Source organism: Pinus tabuliformis, chromosome 1_1, assembly GCF_031772625.1.
Source record: "Pinus tabuliformis cultivar Carrire ecotype Pingquan chromosome 1_1, CPIR1, whole genome shotgun sequence".
NCBI classification, from domain to species: Eukaryota; Viridiplantae; Streptophyta; class Pinopsida; order Pinales; family Pinaceae; genus Pinus; species Pinus tabuliformis.
In genome coordinates, this window is record NC_142297.1 from 550,009,743 (window position 1) to 550,022,414 (window position 12,672).

The 12,672-nt window shown below is 36.8% G+C and overlaps 1 protein-coding gene and 1 pseudogene across 1 annotated transcript; one reads left to right on the top strand and one right to left on the bottom strand.

Moving 5' to 3' along the window:
- Window positions 1–1,765: 1,765 nt before the first annotated feature.
- LOC149214303 (beta-amylase 2, chloroplastic pseudogene) lies at window positions 1,766–2,345 on the bottom strand (annotated as a pseudogene).
- A 9,265-nt stretch (window positions 2,346–11,610) lies between these two features.
- On the top strand, window positions 11,611–12,402 carry LOC149214304 (uncharacterized). The gene has a single exon (XM_089389356.1). The coding sequence runs from the start codon at window positions 11,611–11,613 to the stop codon at window positions 12,400–12,402; it is 792 nt and encodes a 263-aa protein (XP_089245482.1).
- Window positions 12,403–12,672: the final 270 nt, after the last annotated feature.

Below are 12,672 nucleotides of genomic sequence, written 5' to 3' on the forward strand. Positions count from 1 at the left end.
GGACAAATCACACCCATGTTAGAAGAACTTTTAACATAGATTCAAATCATGAGCTTACTCTAACATACAACCAAGAGAATTCTCACAAGTCAAAACAAATACCAGATAGATATATAGAAGGGTTTAGGGCCAATGGCATTTGAAGAAAAACAAAGCGATGTGATAAAAAGTTGGATTAATATAGATTAGTGAAATTGGATAGACTGAATGGATATCTAAGACTTGTAGCATGCATGACCATCTAGAAATATGTTTTACATTCAGATTTTGATTGCTTCAAAAAAGGTAAGGTTTAGGCTTAATTATGCAAGAGTGCATCATCCTCTTGGGCCAATGGGACTGCAACATAGACAAATGAGTTTGTATCTATGTGTTCTTGTTCCCATGAATTTGAGGCCTCTCCTTGTGCCATTTTTCTAGCAAATGACCTCCAATTTTCAGGCTGGAACAAATGTTGGTTCATTCTCAAATAAGTTAATGCACACATGGGTTCCACTGTGGTGTTAAGACCATATTTTGGCAGTCAGAGATTAGCATTCCTAACGATATGATTATATGCATCTTGATCAAATATTGGAAGAGCATTCTCCCTAGCAAGATGGGCACCAAATTTCCGAGTTACAAGGAAGCCAAAGAGAATCACGGGTCAAAATGGGCTCAGAATTTGGTGGGTTTTCCGAGATGCCCAATTGCAGAAAACATGTAGAATTAAATGAAGTGATGAGAATGTGGGAAGATTGTAGAAAAAATCTAGAATGGAAGGACATGATGAGAATGTTGGAGGACCATTCAAAGGGACACATTACATTATCCAATGATTATATGACAGTTCTGAACGTTGTTTCAAGAGGGGAATCTGTATTTCTTACAGGCTTTGCAGGCACAAGAAGGAGCTATCTTCTTCATTTTGTAGTAAAAATCTTGAAGAAATTGATTTGACCATCAACCTATGGTTGAAATGGAGTGGAAAACAAAAGCTAACAAGCTTTTAGCTTCACAAAGATTTTCAAAGTTGGCTGGAAATCTGGATTCACAATAAAAAATGATGGTCAATGGTAATCTAAAATGGCTCCAAACACATTGGAATAAAAGTATTGTAGTTGTAGATGCAACAATATTTTTTTTGAATGCTATGAAAAGTTAAAACTATCATCCTAGAAAATATGCATATTGCCACAAATATGCAATCATGTTTCCATTGAATAACAAAATCCATGGTGAAGGATTCTTAAGCCCAAATCTCAACATTTTTGGATGTAATTTTCCACTTGTTTCCACATGAAAAGCCAACATAAGTACCTCTGCAAATGCAACAGAGTATTTTGCACACCAAAATCCCTCCATAATATGAGGGTGCATAATCTTGATAAGAAGATAAGAATCAATATGATCAAGCTAGAACAATCATCTGATTAAGCTAGTAAAGAATGCCACTGTGGAATGCATAGTATAGGAAGAGTGCTAGTTAACCATAGTAGATTGTTGGGTGGATTTTATCATTGGAATAAAGCCCATTAAATATTTGTATTTTCAATCCCCATAGGCGGCAAATCTAACGCTGACACCGTTATCTTCATGTTCGAAAGCCGATGCAACAATAGTTTCGTTGAATGTTATGAAAAGTTAAAACTATCATCTTGAAAAATATGCATATTGCCACAAATATGCAATCATGTTTCCATTGAATAAAAAAATCCATGGTGAAGGATTCTTAAGCCCAAATGTCAACATTTTTGGATGTAATTGGCTGATACCCATCTCTGAATCAGGTATTATAATATCCAGCAGTGAGCTCAGGAGCATGGGATTTGGTTCCATAATGCCAATGTATTCCAGCCACTTTGCCAGAAAGCTTGACACTAGTGCCACGAAAAATGGCTTCAGCTGCTGTTAGGATTCTCTCTCCATGATCAAGAAGCATACCAGAATACCACTCAAGGAAAAACTCACCATAAGGAGTATTCCAGCCACCATCTCTTCTGAAAAATGGTGTGTCCTCAGGCCAGTTGTTGTAGTGGCCTGCATCACTTGGGCCCCCATTACCCCATTCCTTCTTGCCAGCAGCTTCAACTACAACTTTAAGATTAGAGACCATATACTGCAATACAAGGATATCCAAACTAGTTAATAAGGTACGTTGACCCTAACAACTTTAAAAACTAATATAGCAGCAATCCATATGTAGATATATAAAAAAGGTAAGATGCAACTATGCTCTATATAAAGTAATTTAAAAAAACTGTCTATACCTTATCATAACACTGAAATTCTCCAATACTTTGGAATTTCCATGTACCATTACTCTCAGGATAATATGGATACCTCATCTCTCCTACAAGACCCATTCCCACTTGAATTTCTTGTATTATCATGGAAAAATCACACCCATGTTAGACAAAATTTTAACATAGATTCAAATCATGAGCTTACTTTGACATACAACCAAGAGAATTCTCACAAGTCAAAAAAACTCCCAGATAGATATATAGAAGGGTTTAGGGCCAATGATAAAAAGCTGGATTAATATAGATTAGGGAAATTGGACATATGAAGACTGAATGGATATCTAAGACTTGTAGCATGCATGACAGTCTAGAAATATGTTTTACATTCAGATTTTTCCTGCTTCAAAAAAGGTAAGATTTAGGCTTAATTATGCAAGAGTGCAACAGCCTCTTGGACCAATGGGATTGTAGCATAGACAAATGAGTTTGTATCTTTGTTTTCTTTCTCCCATGAATTTGAGGCCCCTCCTTGTGCCATTTTTCTAACAAATGAGACAAATGACCTCCAATTTTTAGGTTGGAACAAATGCTGGTTCATTCTCAAATAAGTGAATGCACACATGGGTTCCACTGTGGTGTTAAGACCATCTTCTGGAAGTCGGAGATTGGCATTCCTAACAATATGATCGTATGCATCTTGATCAAATCTTGGAAGAGAACTCTCACCAGTAAGAGGGGGCCCATCTTTTCGAGTTACAAGTAAGTCAGAGAGAATCATAGGTTAAAATGGGCTCAGAATTTGGAGGGTTTTTTGAGATTTTCAATTGCAGAAAACAGGTAGAATTGAATGAAGTGATGATAATGTGGGAAGATTGGAGAAAAAATATAGAATGGAAGGACATGATGAGAATGTTGGAGGACCATTTGAAGGGACACATTACATTATCCAATGAGCAGATGATAGTTTTGAATGTTGTTTCAAGAGGGGAATATGTATTTCTTACAGGCTCTGCAGGCACATGCAAGAGCTATCTTCTTAATTTTGTAGTAAAAATATTGAAGAAAATTATTTGACCACCAACCTATGGTTGAAATGGAGTGGAAAACAAAAGCTAACAAACTACTAGATTCACAAAGATTTTCAAAGGTGGCTGAAAATCTGGATTCACAATAAAAAAATGATGGTCAGTGGTAATCTAAAATGGCTCCAAACACATTGGAAGAAAAGTATTGTAGTTGTAGATGCGACAATACTTTTGTTGAATGCTATGAAAAGTTAAATCTATCATCCCATAAAATCTGCATATTGCCACAAATATGTAATCATGTTTCCATTGAATAACAAAATCCATGGTGAAGGATTCTTAAGCCCAACTGTCAACATTTTTGAATGTATTTTTCCACTTGTTTCCACATGAAAAGCTAACATAAGTACCTTTGCAAATGCAACAGAGTATTTTTCACACCAAAAATCCCTCCATATTGTGAGGGTGCATAATCTTGATAAGAGGATAAGAATCAAGATAATCTAGCTAGAACAATCACCCAATTAATCTTGTAAAGAATGCCACTGTGGACTGTGTAGTATAGGAAGAGTGCTAGTTAACCATAGAATATTGTTGGGTGGATTTTATCGTTGGACTAAAGCCCTTTAAATATTGGTATTTTCAATCCCCATAGGCGACAAATCTAAAGTTAACATTGTTAACTTCATGTTCGAAAGCTGATGCAACAATAGTTTTGTTGAATGTTATGAAAAGTTAAAACTATCATCTTAGAAAATATGCAATCATGTTTCCATTGAATAACAAAATCCACGGTGAAGGATTCTTAAGTTCAAACATCAACATTTTAGGATGTAATTAGTCGATACCCATCTATGAATTGGGTATTGTATTATCCAGTAGTAAGCTCAAGAGCATGGGATCTGGTTCCATAATGCCAATGTATTCTAGCCCCTTTGCCAGAAAGCTTGACATGAGTGCCATGAAAAATGGCTTCAACTGTTGTTAGGATTCTCTCTCCATGATTAGGAAGCATACCAGAATACCACTCAAGGAAAAATTCACCATAAGCAGTATTCCAGGCACCATCTCTTTTGAAAAATGGTGTGTCTTCAGCCCAATTGTTGTAGTGGCTTGCGTCACTTAGTCCCCCATTACCCCATTCCTTCTTGCCAGCAGCTTCAACTACGGCTTTAAGATTAGATACCATATACTGCAATACAAGGATATCAAAACTAATTAATAAGGGACATTGACTCCAAAATATTTAAAAAATTATATAACAGCTATACACATGTAGATATATAAAAAAGGTAAGATGTAGCTATGCTCTGTAGAAATTAATTTTAAAAAATTGTCTATACCTTATCATAACACTGAAATGCTCCAATCCCCGGGAATCTCCACGTACCATTACTCTCAGGATAAGATGGATACCTCAGCTCTCCTGCAAGACCCATTCCCACTTGAATTTCCTGTATTATCATGGACAAATCACACCCATGTTAGACGAATTTTTAGCATAGATTCAAATCATGAGCTTACTTTGACATACAACGAAGAGAATTCTCACAGGTCAAAATAACTCCCAGATAGATATATAGAAGGGTTTAGGGCCAATGATATTTGAAGAAAAACAAAGCACTATGGTAAAAAGCTCGATTAATATAGATCAGGCTCAACAGGGATTGTATTATGCCATTTGAGTGGCATGACTCTACATTCCTTTGCTGGAGCTCCACCATTTTCTGTGACTGAGCAAGGACTATTGACGCCGACTGAAAATAAAAACAGAAATGTTAACATATGGAAAAATGCCAAGGCACTGCTTATAGATGAGATAAGCATGATTGATGGAGAGTTTTTTGATCAGTTGAATTATGTTGCCAATAATTTGAGGTAGCCATCAAACGGAAAAGGGGTGTGGGGTGGGTTGCAACTAGGTATTGGCACAAACATTAGGGTTCTATGTTCCTCGTTCAAATTGGGAAAGAAGGGGCGCGACCAACCACTTTTGAGCAAATGTTGCTACATCACTAAACATATGATTAGAGAGAGGGATGTTAGGCCAACGCGCATACGATCTCGCAGAGTTTACACCATTACAAATGTGTTTTGTAGCGATATCTGTTAGAGGTATGGCTAAAAAATTTGCATATATGGCGCATCTTGATCAAATATTGGAAGAGTATTCTCCCCAACAAGAGGGGCCCCAACTTTCCAAGTTACAAGGAAGCCAGAGAGATTCATAGGTCAAAATGGGCTCGGAACTTGGAGGGGTTTTCTGAGATGTCCAATTACAAAAAATAGGTAGAATTGAATGAAGTGATGAGAATGTGGGAAGATTGGAGAAAACATCTAGAATGTAAGGACAGGATGAGAATGTTGGAGGACCATTTGAAGGGAAACATACATTATCCAATGAGCAGATGACATTTCTGAACGATGTTTCAAGAAGGGAATCTGTATTTCTTACAGGCTCTGCAGGCACATGCAAGAGCTATCTTCTTAATTTTGTAGTAAAAATCTTCAAGAAATTGCATGGTCCAAGCTCCGTCTTTGTAACAGCCTCAACAGGGATTGCAACATGCCATTTGAGTGGCATGAATCTACATTCCTTTGTTGGAGCTCCACCATTTGTTGTGACTGAGCAAGGAATGTTGACACTAATTGAAAAGAAAAACATAAATGTTAACAGATGGAAAAATTCCAAGGCATTGGTTATAGATGAGATAAGCATGATTGATGGAGAGCTTTTTTATCAGTTTAATTATGTTGCCAATAATGTGAGGCAACCATCGAACAAAAAGGGGTGTGGGGTGGGTTACAGCTAGGTATTGAAATAAAACTACTTCTTAGCCATTGGACCAAAACCTGTATTAATACATAGAAAAATAAGTCCTCATCATTAAGGCTGGGGCCAAAACATATTATAGTCGAATAGAGCTCCTCCTTGACATGTTCTTAGTCATTACGCTTCCTGGAGATTCGAAACCTTATCCTCCAGGCACACTCATGATGGCCCTTCTCCATACAACCTTATTAGGTTTCAAATCAAGCCTCACATCGATGGTTCCCATAGACTTCTCGACAAATTTCCTGATCTCTTTAATGACCTTTGGAGCCATTTTCTTAAAATTGTATCCATGGAGGGGCTTGTGAAGATTGATGGTGTACTCCCTGGTCACTACCTCGGCCCTACGGTTCACCATCTTGCCACCTGCTCACCATTGGACCAAAACCTGTATCAATAGATAGAAAAGGAAGCCCCGGTCATTAAGGCTTAGTCCAAAACAAATTATAGTCGAATAGAGCTCCTCCTTGGCATCTTTTTCATTGTTGTGCTTATTGGAGATTCAAACCCTCATCCTCCTGGTAATACTCTTGATGCCCCTGCTCCATACACCCTTATTAAGTTTCACATCAAGCCTCACATCTGTGGTTCCCATATTAGCCTTTTGTGCAAATTTCCTCATCTCTTTAACGACCTTTGGAGCCATTTTCTTAAATGTGTAGTCATGGAGGAACTTGTGAAGATTGATGGTGTACTCCCTGGTCACAACCTCGCCCTTGCGGCTCTTGCCCTTCTCCACCATTGTGCCATTTGCTCGCCTCCGCTCAGCTTCGAGTATTCTCTCAGCTCCTCTGTTAAACCCTAAAATCTACAGAGAAGCATAATAGATGGTTTGAGTTTCAATTATAATGAGAGGTTTGATCGAATTGTGGCAAATATTTTAATCTTCTAACATCATATCAGACGGATCATAACAAGACAGGTAAGATAAGAGGGGAGTTGATTTTAAAGGGGAACGCCTTACGGTGTAACTATGAGTATGGGTTGGTTTGGTCTAAGTGGGGTGCTATCTTAGGGTGATTTTGACAATTTATATGTCTTTGAATTATGGTCTTTCAAGTAAAAAAATTACCATTAGAAAATAAATAAATAAATAATCGTTAGGAATTAAATTATTACCAGCGTAGATCCATCTTAAATTGGGATCTATCAAGCTCCGAGAGGGATGTAATCTTAAATCGGGATCTATCAAGCTCCGAGAGGGATCAAATCTCTAGAAGTGCAAACATTTCCTCAAGTTTTACACTCAAAAACTAGGTTTAAAGATTGAACTGGAGGAAAGGTATGCACCTCAAGAAATTTGATCCCTCTCAACGCTTGATAGATCCAAAGTTAAGATGTATCTGTAGGTTTTAACCTTGTACATAAATTACTTGCATATGAATTCTAAAAACAGGAAATAAACAATGGCGAGAGCATAACACCTAAAACAAATATACACAAAGATTTTCCCCTGGATCCCAAAACAGGACTACCAGATTGATTTTTCATTATGTTCCTTTCAATGTTATAATACATATATATACATGCCGAAGCATCCATAAACCCCAATCCATTAACCTTGGATTAGAACATAACCATAGTTCCCTTGACTGGATCTACAAAATACCATGGATCGAAAACCATCGCGCCCAAAACCATGTGTGAAAACCATGCACAAAACCATAGGTATGTTCGCCCACCTAATACAGGGTCCAAAAAAAAATTCTCAGACGTTGCCCCAGACCCCATAGAGGGCGGCCACTGCCCCTATGTGACCCCCCACTGCGCATTGGTGCAACGAAGGGGGGGGGGCTCCACCCCCCCCAACCCCCCGGTTTTACTACTGGGGCTAGTCGTGGAAAGAATATAACACAACCCAACATGATCTACCCTAATTTACATTATAGATAATTATAGAAAAATAAAGCATAAATTTTGGACTATAAATACATGAAGCAAAATCATTAAAGGATTCCCTATTTTTTTTTAAAACTTTGTCTATAAGACATATATAAAGCCTATTTTTTAAGACATAAGGATCATTCACAAAAGCTTTAAAGGAAGAAGTTAATACACTTTCATAAAACACATTATCATGCCAACAATAAATAAAGGTATTTTTGGTCTCATAGTTGTCATTTATTTACACAAACCAATCACAAAAGATTAGAAAAAAAAAACACTTCTATTCTTTTCTATTTTAAATTGAGAAATTATAATGAAAAATTTTATTAAAATTTTCCCATTTTTTTTTAAACTTTGTATGGTGTTGTGTAGGGGAATGCTTACCTTTACCAATAATAGTCACGTGTGACATTGCCAACTCAAGGTCCTAATCCCTCTCAATATTTTTTTGTGTTGTGACACAAGAAGATTCAAATTTAGCACAACAAATTGAAAATTGGTTATTTATATGTGTAAAAAAATCATTAAAATTTTGTCTTAAAATAGGCTACATTACAAAAGAATACTATGGGAAAAGACTATGGGTTGTGAAAATTGAGAGTCAAAATGTTTACATCATGGTAAATTGGCTATTTATTTTAATTAAATATTTTTATTTTTATTTTTCTAGGTTAGATTAGAAAAGAATACCATGGGGAAAAATCATGGGTTGTAAAAACAGTGATTCAAAATGTTTCATATGGGTAAATTAGCTATTTTATTTTTATATTATTATATCTTGTTTTCTTATTTTATTTTTATGTAATTATAACGAGTGAAAATGTTTTATTAATAATTGCAATAATTAGTTTTTTAATTTTAATTTACTTTATTTTGTTTATTAAATTTGAATTTTATGTAATTTGAGAGTCAAAATGTTTAGCAACATAGGACAAGACAAGACGAGAGTCAAGACATTACAACATCTCTTCCATACTCGGTACTGGGTTCGAGAGAGCCTCAACGCAATAAAAATTGGGGCTAGAAATCCATCGGAAACTCCAAAAAGCTTCACATATAGACAACTCGAAATATTGATTTGTGTTGTTTAAACTGGTTTTTTGATTGAATGCACTTTGATTGTGAAGAGTTCACTGATCAAACTTGTGATTTCAATGAATCCCTGTCAGATTATAAACAAATTAGATTGGAAAATAAATTGGAAAACTTTACAAAAAGTCTAAGTTATAAACAATGACATATATGTGTGTGTGTGTGTGTGACAAATTAGATCGGAAAATAAACCGAAAAACTTTTCAAAACGCCTTCAAAAAGTCTCAATTATAAACAATGGCATATATATGTGTGTGTGTTAGTTATTAATTTAAATAATAATAAAAATAAGTAATACATTACATAAAATATTATAAAGATGGAAAAGTAATTTTCATTAATATAATAATATTTTTAAATATTTTACTATATTTATGTTCTTCTAGATTTTGGGAAGTGTGTAATGGATTTGATCCGTCCAACATTGCAGATGGTTACTCCTAGTCTGGTCAATAATCCCTCCAATTATAAGACCAGAATGATAAACCCTTTGTTTACAAATTTATTTTGAAGCATGATAGAAAATAAAATCAGCAAGTGGGCAGAAGAAAGAGATAAGCATAAAAAAAGGGAAAGCATGTTTTAGACCTAAACATTCCACAATTGATCATTGTATAGCTTTAAGACACATCATTGAAAAGTTTGGGAAAAAAAGGAAGATGTATTTTGTTGCTTTGTTGATTTCAGAAAAACGTTTGACACGATCCCTAGGGATAAGCTTTAGCACATAGAGGAACTTGGGGTTCCTAAACATTTGAGAGCAGTTATGCATAGGTTGTATGAAGAGGTGAAAGTCAAAATTAGAACTTCAGCATACATTTCTGAAAGTTTTAGAAGCAATATCGGGGTCAAGCAAGGTTGTCCACTATCTCCTACCCTTTTTGGTTTATATATCGACAAGCTTGAGGAGTGGTTAAATTCGCAAGGGGGTGATGGTATCTATTTGGGCAAGTTTGTTATAAGGCTTCTTTTCTACGCAGACGACCTTATTCTAATTGCTAAATCTTCCCTTGGTTTGCAAGAGCACTTACTATCCCTTGAGCATTTTTGTAGAAGGGTGCTGATGCAAGTCAATATTAGCAAAACGAAAGTAGTGGTTTTCTCTAAAAAAAGAAAACATAACCAACATAAGTTCTACTTTGAATGAAACATTCTGGAAGAAGTTGCGGATTACAAATACCTCGGAATTCACTTCAACAAAAATCTAAGCTGGGATGGTTGTAGAAAGAAAAGAACTTTGCGGGATTGGAAAACATTTTATGCTTTTCAAAATAGGTGTAGAGAGGCAGAGTTATGGGACTAGAAAACCACTCAAACTCTTTTTGGTCTTCTAGTGATTCTGAGGATTCTCTATGGTTGTGAAATGTGGGTCTGCAGTACATCTGACATGCAGTGGAAACAAATTGAGAAAATTCAGAAGCATTTGATTACAAACAAATTCAAAATTAAATATGTAGTTCCTTATGCTATCTTGTTAAGTGAAACATGGTTTTCTCCTATTGAATCAATTGCTATGGTGTGAGTCATAAGGTATTTAAAAAAAAATTGAGCAAATGGAATAGGGCAGATGGCCTAAGGTTGTCTTGAATTACATATTGTGCAATAGAAAAAAGACTTGTATGCAACAAAAATAACAAGTGAATTAGTAGATGGGGTATTTGCTTGAACACGTGTCCCATAAACAGTAAAGAGATAAAAGATTTTGTTATGGATAAGTTCCACAAGCATACTTGGGATAAGGAGTTAGGGAGAAAAAAAAATATTTATATTGAAGTGTTTAATCCTACTCATAATTATCAACAAAAAGCGTACATAGAGGCCAATAGTTCTTGGAGGACTAATTCTCATCAACTCGATTGTGAAGTAGGGTGTTGGAAAAGGCCAAAAGAAGTGTGGGAGGAAAGAGTATGTATTTTTTTTTTTCTTCCGGAAAAGTGGAAACAGAAAAGAATTTCGTTTTAGAGTGCGAGACCTTCAAAGACAACAAGGAATGTTATGCAGATATTCTGGAAGCTAGCTCTTGGGATAATTTATTTAGCAAGGGGTTTTGTCGAGAAGTTGGACATTAAAATAATTTTTTTTCTTTCTTTTCTTTTCCATCATTAGGGACCAAAAAGCTTTATAAGTAAATGAGAGTTAGTGAGCCTTTCAATAGGAGAAATATACTAAGTAGTGGTTGGGTCAAAGTTTAAAGAAAGAATCAAACCGAGTCAAAATCAAATTGAAAATTAAATTATTTTAAATTTTTTAATTAGAATTAGTTTAAAATTAAATAAAATTTGAAAATTATTATATAGAAAAATAAATAAAATTTTTAGAAATTAATTTTTTTAAAATTAATTAATAATTAACATTGGCATTTAACGACGAGAAGAAGATAACTGCAACCTCGGCTCGGCTCGGCTCTGCAACCTGCGAGATCCGCATCCCGCGGACTTTGAAGATTGCGATCGCGCCGCTCTATGCATACTCTGATCCCTGCGGGCGGGTCCGTCGAGGGCTCTAGCTTCTGGCTGCGGTCAGCTAGGGTTTGATCTGCTGGCTCTCCATGGAGGAGCCGACTCCCCCCCAGGGGTCTTCCTCCCCTTCTCCGCCTTCCGCCGCTGAGGCCTTCAAATCCTTGTTGGCCTCTTTGCCCAAGAAGAAAGTTGTGGAAGCTGCCAAGTTCGTGAAAAGGCTAGAAGACATCCCCGAGATCGCCCTTCCTCCTGAAGGTCCGATTCAAGTAGCATTATCTTTGGCAGATCGTGCTCTGGTTGGTCAGTTTATAGGTCTCTGGCCCTCCCCGAAATCAACAGAGAACTGGGTTGCTAGGAACTGGGCTCCGCTGATCAAGAACATGGTAACATCTTACTTCCTTGGAAGAGGATACTTCTTATTTGAATTCTCAGGAAAAGAGGACAAGGATCTCATTTTCAGAAATTGCCCCTACTTCATGGGCCCTCAAGGGCTATATTTAAATAAATGGACACCAGACTTCGATCCGGCGATGGATGTGCCTTCTGCAGTCCCAGTGTGGGTAAGGCTCCCCAATCTCCCGGTTCACTGTTGGAACTGGGACTCTTTGAAACATATCGGAAATACTGTTGGGAAATTCATAGACAAGGCCAACAGCAAAGATCAGTACGACTGCACCAGAATTTGTATGGAGGTATATCTGGAGGTCGGACTACCAGAAGCCATCAAAATAAGGGTTGGTCCTTGGACACATGTTCAGAAGTTGGACTATGAACAACTTCCATTCAAATGCCGGAAGTGCCAAGTCTATGGACATTTCGCCAGAGATTGCCCGTCCAAAGGGGTAGAGGAAAAGGGAAGGAAGAAGGATGGAATCAGGTAAAAAGACCCAAAACTTCATCTAGAAAGAATGCAAATGTTAATGTTAGAGCCCCCCAAATGGGCCCTGCTCAGCATCCACCCATGGAAAGCCAAGGGAACAAATTTGAGATCCTTGGATCTGAAATCATGAATACGCAGGAGACAGAAATTCCGAAAGAAGTCTCTCCGCCTAAATCCAAAAGCGTACCAGAGAGATCCAAAGGGAAGATGTCAGAAGAAGAGGAGGAAACCCAAGAGTCCAAGGAATCGGAGGAAGAAGGGGAAATAGGGG